The sequence below is a fragment of the Pinus tabuliformis genome, chromosome 4_1, assembly GCF_031772625.1.
Source record: "Pinus tabuliformis cultivar Carrire ecotype Pingquan chromosome 4_1, CPIR1, whole genome shotgun sequence".
NCBI classification, from domain to species: Eukaryota; Viridiplantae; Streptophyta; class Pinopsida; order Pinales; family Pinaceae; genus Pinus; species Pinus tabuliformis.
This window is the reverse complement of record NC_142303.1, coordinates 735032721-735047899: the sequence shown is the minus strand read 5'-3', so window position 1 is coordinate 735047899 and position 15179 is coordinate 735032721. Positions and strand designations below refer to the sequence as shown.

Genomic DNA, 15179 nt, shown 5'->3' with positions numbered 1-15179 from the left:
GTAGTGTATTACAGAAGTTTGGGAATTTGATATTGGATCACAAGGTCGAATTATGTGTCGTTAACTCTCGAGAGCAATATGTGTTGTACAAATGAGGATTTTGACCAGCTTATGCCACGAATCTCCACGAGATCAATTATGTGTCCGCTATAAATTTAGTAATTGAGTGTGGTTTATATGTTAATGATTTGAAGGAGTTCTCTATCGAAGATTGATTTAATTTCAAGTAAAAATGTATAAAAGTAGCTCAGCTATGAATTTGGGTTGTCCCAGGTTTTCATTTAGGATTAGTGTAGAGTTAGGTAAAGTAGCATGAATGAATTTGTGCTCTAAAATTAAATAGCAATCAGTCAATAACAAAGTTTCAAATTTCAAGTTGATCTTATTATTTTTTCTTTAAATATCGGTATTGATTTATTTTAATGACAAATCTAAGAAGTGTTTAGAGTGATATAATTTATTCTTGTGTAAATTTTTTTAAATTCAAAGTAAAATAAAAAAATGTTTGCATATCAAAGATAAAATTAACAGACAAATAGAGCCGAAATATAAAATAATAACATTACTTGAAATGCTTAAAAATGTTTTAACCATGAAAATTTATTTCTTTTTATTCACGAATAGGTGTAAATATATAAACTTTAGATGGAAGGAGGTTTGTTGACTTTTTTTTCTTAATTGAGGGACTACAATGATTCTCGAGGGAATATGCTCAGCATATGCTTAGTCTTAATGCTTATCATCAAATATAGTTTACATTGTTAGGTTGCATTGAATTTTTAATTCCTCCATGATAGGGTCCTCATTATTATTTATAGCATTCATTTATATATAATAATTATTTACTTATAAAAATGGTCCATTACTTCTATTAAATTCAAAAAATTATATTCGTGCCATATGGCTCCTCAAACACCAATTTCCTAGGGATTTGAGATTATTCCAATTCTAATAACTTCTCCATGATACGTTCCTCATAATTATTTATAAAATTCATTTATATACAACCATTAGCAAGGTATTTTCCTATGTACGGTGCAAATAAATTCCATCCATTTCAGTGTTAAGATCTCTCTCAACGTGTTCAAAGATGAGATTGTGTACTCCAATCTTCTGTGTACTCCAATCATCTCATGCTGGAAAAATGTGGACTATAGGTTCTAAATGTTTAAATATTCTTAGATTAATAAAAAAAAATTTCTTACCATATATAACAAGGTATGTTCATATAATCATTGCAACAACTTACTTCCCTATCTTCTTTACCAGTATCTGAAAATACATATATCTGTACACTGCCATCGATGTCTGATAGTGGAAAATTTAACGTGGATAACCTATATGAGAATTTTGGGCATTTTATATTGTATCATTAGGAAAAATTATGGGTCCTTTCTCTCGAAAGGAATATGTGTTGCCACACCAATGAGGAGTACAAGGTTTGACCAACTTATGCCGCTAATCTCCAAGGGATCAATTATATGTTTGCTATAAATTTAGTAACTAAGTGTGGTTTAGATGTTAATGATTTGAAGAAGTGCTCTATGGAATATTGCTTTACATTTCAAATACAAATGTATAATAGTAGCTCAAATATGATTGTGGTTTGTCCTAGGTTTTCAGTGTAGGATTAGTGTAGAATTAGGTAAAGTAGAATGAATAAATTTGTGCTCTAAAATTAATTAGCAATAATTCAATAACAAATGTTCAAATTACAAGACGATATTATTAATTTTTTCATTAAAGATTAGTGTTGATCTATTTTAATCTCAAATATAGTAAGTGTTTAGAGTGATATAATTTATTCTTGTGTAATTTTTTTCTCAATGTAAAATTTGAACAAAAATTGTTGCATCTCAAAGACAAAATTGATAGAAAAATAGAGCCCAAATATAAAATAGTTACATTACTTGAAATACTTAAAAAAAATTGACCATGAAAATTTATTTCTTTTCATTCATCAATCGGTGTATATATATGAATTTAGATGGAAGGAAGTTTGTAGATTTTTTTTTTGTTTTTTAATTGAGGACCTAGACTGATTCTCAAGGTAATATGTTGAGCATATACTTATTATTAATGCTTATCAATGACTATAGTGTATTACAAATTACAATTTTTTTCAGGTTGCATTGACTTCTAATAATTTTATAAAATTAGATTTGTTCCACGTGGCTCCCTACCCACTAATTTTCTAAGGATTTGAGAATATTCAAATTCTAATAATTTCTTGTATGATAAGTTCCTTATTATTATTTATAACATTCATTTATATATAAGAAAATTTTATGTAGCAAAATGGTTCATTACTTTTAATAAATTTAAAAAATTATATTTGTGCCACGTGGCTCCCCACCCACCAATTTCCTAGGGATTTGAGATTATTCCAATTGTAATAAATTCCTCCATCATAAGTTTCTCATAATTATTTATAACATGAATTTATATATAATAAAATATATAATAAGGTATTTTCCTATGTCTTCACTATGGTGCAAATAAATTCCGTCAATTCCAATGTAAAGAGTCCCTCAACGTGTTCGAAGATCAAATCGTGTACTCCAATATTTTGCTCACACTGAAAGAATGTGGCCTACAAGTTGTGAATTCTATGTCTTATTCGATTAATAATAATTTTTTTCCATACCATATATAATAAGGTATTTTCCTATAATTGTGGCAACAACTTACTTCCCTTTTTTCTTTACCAGTATCTAAACATACATATGTATTTGTATGTTGCCATAGGTGTGTGATAGTGGAAAATTTAACATGGAAAACCTCTATGAGAAGTTTGGGCATTTGATATTAGATCATGAGGCTGACTTATGGTCCCCTGACTCTTGATAGGAATATGTTTCATTGCACAAATGAGGAGTACAAGGTTTGACCAACTTATTCCATGAATTTGAATGAGATCAACTATGTGTGTGTTATAAATTTAGTAACTCAGTGTGGTTTTATATTTTAATGATTTGAAGGAGTTCTCTATCAAAGGTTTCGTTAATTTCCAAATACAAATGTATAAATGTAACAAATCTATGAATTTGGGTTGTCCTAGGTTTTTAGTGTGGGATTAGTGCAGAATTAGTTCAAGTAGCATGAAGTAATTTCTGCTCTAAAATTAATTAGCAATCATTCAATAACAAATTTTCAAATTTCAATTTGATCTTATTAGTTTTTTATTTAAATGTCAATATTGATATATTTTAATCACAAATATAAGAGAAGTGTTCTTGCATCTCAAAGATAAAATTTACAAAAAAATATAGGCCAAATATAAAATATTAACATTACTTGAAATGCTTAAAAATGATTTAACCATAAAAATTTATTTCTTTTCATTGTACATATAAGTTGACATTGAAATATTTTACTTATGAAGTACATTGTTTATATTAATAAGTTCAATGATAAGTTCCTCCATGATTAATAAATTATGAAATTTAGAAATTATTGTTGATGTTTTGAAATGTGTTTGCATTTTTAAAATTTGAAATGTATTATATTGTAAATTTATTATAAGCAAAATAGATGAAGTAAAAATATAAAATTGAGTTGCCCCCAATCGGGGTGATGAAAGGGGAAAGTTTGAACAGGAGGACAACGCAAGGGAGAGGACAGCCAGGACGGTCACCGAATGCCCTCATCATAGATCAAATGGATGTGGTGGCATCCTGCATGCCTGCGGGAGTTTCAAGGCAACGATGTGGCAAGAGAGTGGGGGGAGAGGAGGAGAGAAATGGTGGTGGTAGTGGAATGGGATGTGAGGCAAAAGGGATGGGGTACATGAGGGTGGCAAGGGTGGGAAGACAGCTTAGTCTGCAGTGAAGGAAGGAGGAGAACAGAGCAACACGGGCGTCAGATTCTTCTACAGTCGAGCGTGATTATAAGTATGTTTCATTTGCCTCACCTCCTGCATTTCACTCTGTCATGCTTAGTATGGTGGAGGAAGGGGGAAAATTGGGAATTGTAGGGGAGGGGCCGTGTATGAGCAGATTTGCAATCTCCTCTGCCATGCACAGTAAGTGGGAAGAGGGGGGTAAGCTGGGAATTGCAGGGGAGGGGCTTTGTCTGAGTGGGTCAGAGGTCTACATGGTGAAGAAGCGCGAGGATCAGAGCATAGGCATGCTGGGGGAATGTATTAGCGGAACAGAGAGTTAGCTCGAGAAAAATAAGAATGCTATCCATGCGGAGGACAGGAAGATAGAGGGCTTACCCATCTACCTTAGTCCAGGGGGAGAGAGACCAACGATTCTCTAGAATAACGGGGAAGGCCGGAGGGGGGAAGGAAGGCAAAGCGACATGAACATGCTGACCGAGGGGAAGAGTGTAGCTCCTAGAAAGCTAACTTTTGCTGTTGATAATTGCAAGCAGGAGGCAATAAAGGAAAAGATGGCTCGTCTAGGCAGAGGCAGGGGTCATGGAGGCAGAGGACGACAGAGCCAGCTGGGCAAAAACTATTCGACAACCTCGTCGCTAGCAAGCCAAAGGCAAGGTAGGAAATCCATAAGGACAGCTGTCCAAGAAGCCACTCAAGCTTATAGAGAAGGGATGGACGCTGACATTTGTCAGCTAATTCAGGAGATGGAAGACAAGTATAATGAAAGAGGAGTCTGAACCAAAGATGGAGGAATGGGGGGATATTATCCCCAACCCAAGGCAGACCAAAGGCAGGATAACACTTTACAGGCAAGCCCTACATGTGTACTGGGTTTTGAAGTGCTTACTAGCCAAGGCTCTAGAGCAGGTGGCAAGAGAAATGGCAGAAACAGCCCAAGGTATGCCCAATATAAAAAATGACATGAAAAACCTGCATATCATCATGATTATGCAAGAAAGTAAGCTGGATGAGATCCAGGAAAGGTTGATGAAGTTGTCTCCAGCCCTAACTGAAACGACAGTGGCACCTGCTAACGTGGAATCTGACAAAGATGACTGGAAGGATTAGATTTTCTGTAGTTGCCAGTTTTCTCATTTTGCGGCTAGCTTTTTCTTTTCAGGTGTTTTTATGTTAGTTTGGAACATGATTAGTGTTTTTAGGTGTTCAGTGTACTTAGCTTGGATTGAAAGACTGATTAAATTTTGTTATTGGATGGCATATAACAGACTCAGGTGGCCAACAGACTTGGTTTCCCATATGGGCAAGTTGAGGCCACCTAACTGCTCTATCTGGAACAACCTTTTTTTATAAATAGAAAAGGTACTACCCTAAGTTACAATATATATATATATATATATATATATATATATATATATATATATATATATATATATATATATATATATATATATATATATATATATATATATATATATATATATATATATATATATATGTATATATGTATATAATTGAGTTTTCTTTTTCTTTTTCCTTTTTAATTTAATTATCAATTTTTGAAATATATAATACATCAAAAAATTGTAAATTTATAGATTTAAAATTCCATCACTAATGCTTCACATGTTAGATTTTTTAAGAATTTAATATATTCAAATGAGATTATAGTAAATGAATTTATGAATTTACAAATGCTTATTTCGTTTAATTTTAATTTTTATGATTTTTTTTTAATTCATTATCTATTATTCATTTGTTTTGAATATTTTGCACTATATTTTGTTTTTTTTCACTAAAAGAAAAGTAAAAATAATAATTTATAAACCATTTAAATTTAAAATAATAATTTATAAATAAATTAATTCCTTCTAATCCCTAAATGTTAGCATTCATGATGTATGTGAGATTTCTAACAACATAATTCGAAAGGGATTTGATCATGGTGTTTTTAGTGGAATGTGGTTGTGCAAAGATCAATCCAACGTCGCATTATGACAAACATTGTTACAGCATGACAATTTATATAAAACTCATTGTCGCAATGTTACACTGCATTGCAATTTATTCAATGTTGTCTCTCAAAATTAATAAACCTAAGGGATTGATATTATAAACACAAGGGGTTTAGAATCAATCCCTCGCATTTATAATATCAATCCCTTGGGTTTATTAACCCAAGGGTTCATTTTCATAGGGTATAATATTATTCATAGGGTTTATAATATTACTCCCAGGGTTTAATATAAATCCATTGGGTTTACAATCATGATCATCCATGGTCAATGATGGTCTAATGTCACAATGTGCCAAAGATTGTCTCAATATGAAAATCAACCATGGTCAAAAATCTCATTGTGACAAAGGTCGTCCGAGTATGAAAATCAATGGTGGTAAACCATGGTCAAGCACGTTTATTTTAGGGTTTATAATATTTATCTTACAGTTGCATGCCTTGGGTTTATAATATTTATCACTTGGGTTTAATATTATTCCCTTGGTTTATAATCCCTTGGATTTTTAGTATTAATCCCTTGGGTTTATTAAGCCCTTGGGTTTGTAATATCAATCTCTCGGGTTTATTAATCTAAGGCTTGATATTCCTAGGGTATAATATTATTCATAGGGTTTATAATAGTAATCTTTGGATTTATTATAAATCCATTGGGTTTATAATCATGGTCAACCATGGTCCAACGTCCCATTATGATAAATATATTCTCAACATGAAAATCAACCAATGTGGCATTATGACAAGGATTGTCTCAATATGAAAATAAACCATGGTCAACCATGTTCCAACTTCTCATTGTGACAAATGTTGTTTCAACCATGGTCAACCATGCTTAATAACCATGGTATACCATGGTTACATTGTGACAAAGATTGTCTCTTGGTCCAATGTCACATTGTCACAACCATGGTCATCCATGTTCCAATGTCGTATTGCGACAATGGTTGTCTCAATATGGAGATCAACCATAGTCAACGATGGTCAACCAATGTCACATTGTGACAAACATTGTCTCAATATGAAAATCAGGCAAGGTCAAGCATATTCCAATGTCACATTGTGAAAATATTTATCTCAGGGTTTATATTCCTTTGGTTTGTAATATTTGTCCCTTGGGTTTATTATTCCCTTGTGTTTATAATATTTAATCTTAGGGCTTGTATAAATTTCGTTTATAAAATTAATCCCTTGGGTTTAATATTATTCCCTTGGGTTTATAATACCTTTGGGTTCAATCATGGTCAAACATGCTCAATAATAGTGGTAAACCATGGTCACATTGTGACAGAGACTATCTCTTAGTTAAATGTCACATTTTCACAACCATGGTCATCCATGGTCAATCATTGTCCAACATCTCATTATGACAAAGATTGTATTAATATGGAGATCAACCATGGTCAACGATGGTTAAACATTGTTCAATGTTGTATTGTGACAAACATTGTCTCAATATGAAAATCAATCATGGTCAATCATATTCCAATGACGTATTGTGACAAATATTTATCTTATGGCTTATAATAATTATATTTGGGTTTATAGTATTTATCCCTTAGATTTATAATATTTAATCTTATGGTTTATATACCTTGAGTTTATAATATTAATCCCTTTGGTTTATATTATCAATCCATTAGGGTTTTAATCCCTTTAGTTTTTAGTATTAATCCCTTGGGTTTATTATTCCCTTGGGTTTATAATATCAATTCCTTTAGGGTTTATATGCCTTTCATTTATAATATTAATTCACTGGGTTTAATATTATTCCCTTGGGTTTATGATACCCTTTGATTCAATCATGGTCTACCATGATCAACCATGCTCACATTGTGACAAAGATTGGCTCTTGATCTAAAGCCAAATCATAACAACCATGGTCATCCATGGTCAACCATGGTGCAACGTCACATTGGGACAAATTTTTTTCTCAATATGGAGATAACCACGGTCAACGATGGCCAACCATTTTCCAACATCACACTGTGACAAACGTTGTTTAATAGGAACATTAATCATTGTCAACCATATTCCAATGTCGCATTGTGACAAATATTTATCTTAGGGTTTATATTCCTTTGGTTTAAATATTTATCCCTTCGGTTTAATATTATTTTCATGGGTTTATTATTCCATTGGGTTTATAACATTTAATCTTAGGGTTTAGATAGCTTGGGTTTATAATACTAATTCCTTGGATTTAATCTTATTCCCTTGGGTTTATATTATTAATCTATTGGGTTTATAATCCCTTGGATTTTTAGTATTATTCCCTTGGGTTTATAATATTAATTCCTTTAGGGTTTATATACCTTGAATTTATAATATTAACCCATTGGGTTTAATATTATTCCCTCGGGTTTATAATACCTTTGGTTTTAGAATTAATACCTTGGGTTTATTATTCCCTCTGGCTTACAATATCAATCCCTTGGGTTTACTTTGTTCATATCCCTAGGGTATAATATTATTCATAGGGTTTATAATATTAATCCTAGGGTTTAATATAAATCCTTTTGGTTTATAATAATGGTCATCCATGGCCAACGATGATCCAATGTCACATTGTGCAAAAGATTGTCTCAATATGAAGATCAACCATGGAAAACCATGGTTAACCATGGTCCAACGTCACATTATGACAAACATCGTGTTAGTACAAAAATCAATTATGGTAAATAATGGTAAACCATGTTTATTTTAGGGTTTATAATATTTATCTTACGGTTTTTATACATTGGGTTTATAATATTTATCTCTTCGGTTTAATATTATTCCCATGCAACGAGCCACTGTAGATATTGGAGACAGAGAGAAGCAACGTTTGACATTTACAACTATATCAACAGTGAAATCAATAGATGGTTTGTGGATTTCATTGCCTTTTTCTTTTGAATGTTACGAAAAATTGCAAGACAATGTGAGCAGGGATTGGTTCGAAAGAGTGAAAGGTCATGATCATCATCCTGTTGATTTGAAATGGTCCAACTTTTTTCATCGGTCTTGGTGTGTTTTGAAAGAGGCTAACATTTAATAATTGTGTTCTAGTGGAGTGTTTAAAGTTGAATTTCATATCAACCACATTAAATATTATTAAATTTCTTTACAAAATGGTTAATATTTCTACTATAATTCTTATGACTAAATTATTCTTATACATGTAGCTTTCTCAAAAGTTATTGAATATCTTTTAAACAAATGGTTAATCCTAAAAAATTGCATGGTCATTTTTTTCTAAAGGAAAAGAAAATTTTGTTAAACTACCATTATGATATTTACTATTAAATAATTATAGTAAGTTATTAAATACAAATAGCAATCATACTATTAAATTATCCAAGATCCATTTTATCTTTTGATCTATTAAAGGTTTAGAGGGATCAAACCTTTTGAGATGAAACATCTTTTAGAGTGAAAAGGGATTTGATCCTCTCTTCATACATCGAGATATAAGATGAATCTAGAATGGTATCCTATATATGTGGTTGGCATTAAAATATTTTATTTAAAATTCAAGTTATCTACATTAAAATGTTAAAACATGTTCTTCATATTTTTTCCCCTATCCCTACATTTAATTATATTTATTATTAATATTTTCTAAAATATTACATATCAAATCCATATTAAGCATGGAAAAAATTACAAACATCCTCATACATTGAATTAGAAAACAACTATTGATGGAAGAAGAATTCTCTAAATCTTTCTCTCTCTATATGCTTCATGTTAAAATCTTTTACTCAACTTGATTGTTGAAATATTCTATTTATAACTCAACTTTTATTTGTTATTGATATTTTAAAAATCTTATATATCAACTCCATATTAGAAATAAAATAAATTAGATACCTTTCAAAGTGAAAATATAATAATTTTTTAAATTTAAATTACTTTATTTTTCTCTGTATAAAGTATATATAAAATTACGTTATAACAATTTTTTTTTTTAATTTCAATTATTTTGTTCTTTCTATATAAAGTAGATATAAAATTATGTTATTGATTTAATATAGACATTGATTATGCTTAACAAAAAATATTTTTTCTTATTAATATATTTTTGCTTTAAATATCACATGTAAAGTGAGCATAGAATGAATTACATATCATATAATATCAATAATACTATTTTTGTCATCTCTTAATAAATCTCTATATTAAATAGTGAAAAAATTACATTTCTTTTTCTTAATAAAAATATATATTTTAATTTTTTTTCATTTTAATTACTTTATATCTCAATATAAAACTATTAAAAATTATATAAAATTAATTTACAAGTTGAAATAACAAAATTAACATGGAATACAAACGAAACCTATGTATTTTTTCCCATTTTAATTACCGTATATTTCAATGTAAAACTATGCAGAATTATGTAAAATTAATTTACAAATTGAAATCACAAAATTACCGTTCAATACAGAAGAAACCTCCGGATTAAAAAGAAAATTCACAACTATAATCTCCATCCACCATTACAATTACAATTACAATTACAATTATACTTGAACAGCTTAAAGTGTTTCATAAGTCCAAAAAAAACAGGAATCTCAAAATTTTTATTTTTTCTATATACCCATACTTTTAGGTCTTTTTCTTGAATATGCTAGATTGGACTATTTTCATGTAAGGGATTTCGGAAGACGAGGTGGGGGTTCTGTCCCAAAATCATATGAAAAATAGCACTAGCAAGTTGAAATACATAGGCCAACATTGAGTTGTACAAATTTTAAACCCCTTTGTACAAAAATTCATAAAGTCGGCACGGTCAACAAGGCCGGTGATAAGATATTAGTACTTATGAATGGTGGATATATTCAATAACCAGAGAGTCAGGGGAGAGAGTAAGGTTACCATTGATATTATTTCTCCGTGAACCAATCCCATTGGGCCTGACTCCAACGGAGGTCATCAGCTGAGTCGTTGTCAGGAGTATGAGGAGAAGAAACTTTAGAACCAAGCGTTAGTTCTAGCCCTACCGCATTGCAGGGAGCCTCAGATTCACTAGTTTTCAGGTTACAGAGGTCGTCGCAGTGCAGCATCTGCGGTTGAGCAGGAACAAGTTGTTCTTGTATCTGCCCGGGCAACATCGAATATTTATCTTCGTACTTTTCGTGAAGTTTACCGCTGTCTATATTCCTAAACGTGTTTATTAGAAAATCCCAGTGATCAGATTTGCTGCTTGAATCCATATGATTGCTAATGGTTGCATCTTCTCCGTCTTTTCCCTTGCATTTGACTGACGAAAGACCTTTCAGTCGGCTTCTGGCTCTCGTTCTTTGCACCGCATTGGCCATGGCTTCGATCGGCACGATATGAGACCCTGTATCGGCCTGCGTAACGGTAGGGAACGATCCGTTCAGGATGCTCTCCACCCCAGCCTGGCACTCTGCCCAGTCACCGGAGCAGAGAAGTCCAAGCGATCCATATATTGGATTCACCATCCTGCCGCATGCTTCGTACATCAGGGACCTGAAAATAGCTGCACCAATTACCAGACAAATTACATTTATGGATTATTCCGTACTTTTTCTTTGGTATATTTTGCAATGGAAATAGAGGAACTTGCTAAGCGAACCATTTGCATCATTTTATTAGAAATAGAATATAACTGTGCACAGAATCTAAATGGAGCATTTGGCAGAATGAATATAAAAATGGAGATAGTTCATTTAATATATAAAAATCGGGGCATCCAAGCATAATTACCTGTTACGGTGAAGGAGAGAATGTAAAAATTGAATCAATTAAAGGGATCCCTTTTTCTAATCTGCAATGACATGAGTGGGCCTAACAGGTGCCAAAGTTCTGATTTTAGTTTTATTTATTTCGTTTAAATTTTATTTTTTTCCAAATATTTTTAGTGAAAATGTATCTTTTTATTATTTCATTTATATTTTATATATATATATATATATATTATATATATATATATATATATATTTTAATATTTTTAGTGAAAATGTATTTTTTATTATTCAATTGAAATCTTATTTTACAGTCTAGTATAAGAGAGCTGTCTAAATATGTTTGTGTTCAATTTAGAATTAATACATTCAAAATTTTCACCTAAAATCCTTCTTTATTTTTACTAAATCCATGATTAAAATAAATCTATACAAATTCAAAATATTTTTTTAAACATATAAAAACTGAACTGATACAAAAATTTAAAACATTTTTAATTTAGACATCTCCGTTTATAATTTATCAAATAATTTTCTCTCAAATTGATGTTTCTAACAAATAATTATCAAAATATAATAAAAAAAACTAAAAAGTAAAAGAAGAGAGTGAGTACAACAGTTTCAAACAAAAGCGAAACTATAGAAAATTGAGTAAAAGCATGATACATGTAGAATTGAAATGATGTAAAATATCAACAAAAAAGCTAAAATGTAAAAGAAGAGAGATATTACAACCGTTTCAAATAAAGCGAAATTCTAGAAAATTGAGTAAAGTATACACGTAGAATTGAAATGATGTAGCTTATTCGTTTTAAGTTTGGCAGGTTTTTCAGTATATTTTTGATCTAATTTGCTTAAAATTTAGCGAATATTGTTTGGAATTACAAATTTGATTGGAGAAAATTTAATAGTTTTTCAGATTTCAGATTACATATGCATATATAATCTTACTTTATACTACAAAAATTAATATTCGGCTAAAAAAATTACTCTCAATTTATTAAAAAAAACTCCAAAACTTAACATTAGACAAAGCAGAATTGAAATTGAAATGTGTAATCTAGTTTTGCGTAAACATATGCGCAAAATTGCGTTTATTCATTCAATAAAACTGCAGAATTGAAATTGAAATGTGTAATCTAGTTTTGCGTAAACATATGCGCAAAATTGCGTTTATTCATTCAATAAAACTTCGATATCTCTAGATACAAATAGGCTTCTGCCAATATTATTATTACCGGGTCTCAAATGCTCTGGGCCGCTGCTAATCAGATTCACGAGCCCCGCACGGCCATAGAATTTTGCTAAGAAAATGGTGGCGTTCGCCTGCGACTCTGCCGTGTTTATCCACTGGAGGCAAGGCCTGAGAACGCAGTATTGGCTACAGCCCTTTCGCAGGACTCGGCAGCCATTGCAGCTCTTCCTCATTGTTATATGATCCGATAAATACAAACACCGACAGGCTAAGCTAATAAGAAATGTATCATACATACAATCCCCCAACTCACAGCATGGAGAAATCACTGAAAAAATCAACGAAATATAACTGCAAAATTCTAAATTTATGGAAAGAAACAACCGACATGAGTACGTGGACACTGTTTGTTTTACTTGTTAGAACAGAAATCGGTGTAGCCCCCGAGTAGTCGGCTAGTCTGCCGGCCATTAATTATCGCTGAGTCGCTGATTCAAATTGTGTGGACAATTTTATGACGCCTCAGCCGCTCCTCAGACTCAGTATCAATTCGTGGAAAAAGAAAGGGGGGAAGGCAACGTGAAAAGTCACTTGTTGGCGGCGTGATTCTCGGACTGACGGGACCATCGTCCATTATTGATGCGCCGTTCAAGACAAAGAAAAAGAAAAACAACCATCCAAAGGCCAATCGGAGGGCGCCGTTTCTCCTGCGCCACATTCGCGTCGTTTTAACCCGGAAGGCAGTTTGTCGGTAATGGGACTTCGCAAATAATTCCCATCTCTGTCAAATCTGGCATTTTATTTTCTTTAATGGAACTCTGTATAATAGTATGTCTACTGAACGCACGTTCCGAGTTCAGTCAAATCGCCATGGACCACCTTCAACTATGACAACAGACATAAAATCCGAAAAAATATCTCATTCAACCTGCTCTTTACAATAATGTCAAGAATCAAAGGGGAGGAGTCCTGATTCAACGAATTCGATTGTTTTTGAAAGGATTGGAAAGGTGAGGAGAATTGGGACCGTTTTGGTCATATCATTGCTTTCAATGTTCATTCATATGCACCTACTTCTGTGACCACTTTTACCTGGCTGCTTATCAGTAGCTGCCAATCCAATAGTTGCTGTCTTCTAGAACATATGCCTTTTCTATGTAGGTTATACATTGCACTGTTTCATGGTTTCATTATTGAGTAGGGAATCTAAAGCTAAGGCACAAAATAATGCTATTATTATTATTTAATTTCAAGGTTACAGTTAAATCAGATACTAGATTGGTGTATGAGATTTTTTTTTGTACGAGATTATCTTTTTTTGTGGGAGAAGGGATCCATTTGGAGACAGCTATAAAGATAAGGCATAAAATAGTATCATTATTATTATTTAATTTTAAAGTCATGGACCCAGGATTGGTGTATGAGACTTTTTTGTTTGTCAAAAAAGGGATCGATTTGGAGGCAGCTATTAGACCACTGAGTCTATAAAGGTATGCATACTCTAGCTCTTCTGATTTAGAACATACGTCTTCCTAAAAAAAACACATCTTCTTAACCATTAAACCAAATTATCAATAAATCCTTACACGAAATTTCAAAATTAATCACACAATTTACAAATTAACTATAAATTAACTATATGTGAATTCTGGAATATTCGTTGTTTCTATAATGTTCTCACCTTAAACTCCTTTAATCTTATGTAAATATAAGAAAACAGAAGACTTCAAAGTAATTTTGTTTTCCATTGCAATTCAAGGAACGTCATTTTCTACCTTAATGTCAAAGGTAGATGTCTCCTTGCGGCTTTTTCGGTTTTACCTGTCGGTTGTCAAGCCGTCGGAGGAACAGTGATAGTTCGCTGTGATCCATAAATAAAAGTTGATTTATTATTCTTTTTCGATTAAAAGCACGAACCATACTAAGCCACATTTGACGATTATTAAAGGGTGGGTTTTCATTCCTATCATATAAGACATTCCACACACTTTTAGTCAAGTAATAACAATTTCAAAACATAGTCTAAAAGCAATATATTACACACACTTTTAGTCAAGTAATAACAATTTTAAAACATACTCTAAAAGCAATATATATCGCATACTTTATATTATTCTTTAAACAATACTGCACAGACCTAACACACCACATACCATAACTGATTAGATAATTTAAAACGCATATCGTTTCCATTTCTTTTATCATTTATATATTTCCTAGCCATGAAGATAAGTGGCCTGATATTCGTAGACATTCAAGTCAACAGACATCACTTACCCACTTATTTGAAAAAAAATAAAAGAAATTATTTATATATTTTTCATGGATGTATAGTCAACTAACCTGACTCACATGATAATTATTAATAAAGATGTTGACTAATAATAGAAATACAAACTTATAAAATGGAGAGTATTGAATAAAGTAATTTCATAT

At 31.7% G+C, this 15179-nt stretch overlaps 1 protein-coding gene across 1 annotated transcript; it reads right to left on the bottom strand.

Moving 5' to 3' along the window:
• Positions 1–10400: 10400 nt before the first annotated feature.
• On the bottom strand, positions 10401–13096 carry LOC149178241 (uncharacterized). The gene is made up of 2 exons (XM_089423574.1): positions 12787–13096; positions 10401–11343 (listed from the first exon to the last, which is right to left on the bottom strand). The coding sequence occupies exons 1-2, from the start codon at positions 13037–13039 to the stop codon at positions 10724–10726; spliced, it is 873 nt and encodes a 290-aa protein (XP_089279700.1). The 5' UTR covers positions 13040–13096; the 3' UTR covers positions 10401–10723.
• Between the last annotated feature and the right edge of the window lie 2083 nt (positions 13097–15179).

Excerpts from the sequence above, each read along its gene's own strand:
- LOC149178241 (XM_089423574.1), bottom strand. The coding sequence starts at position 13,039 with ATGTATGATACATTTCTTATTAGCTTAGCCTGTCGGTGTTTGTATTTA. Across the intron at positions 11,344-12,786 it reads CCCAGAGCATTTGAGACCCG|CTATTTTCAGGTCCCTGATG; the intron begins GTAATAATAATA and ends TAATTGGTGCAG.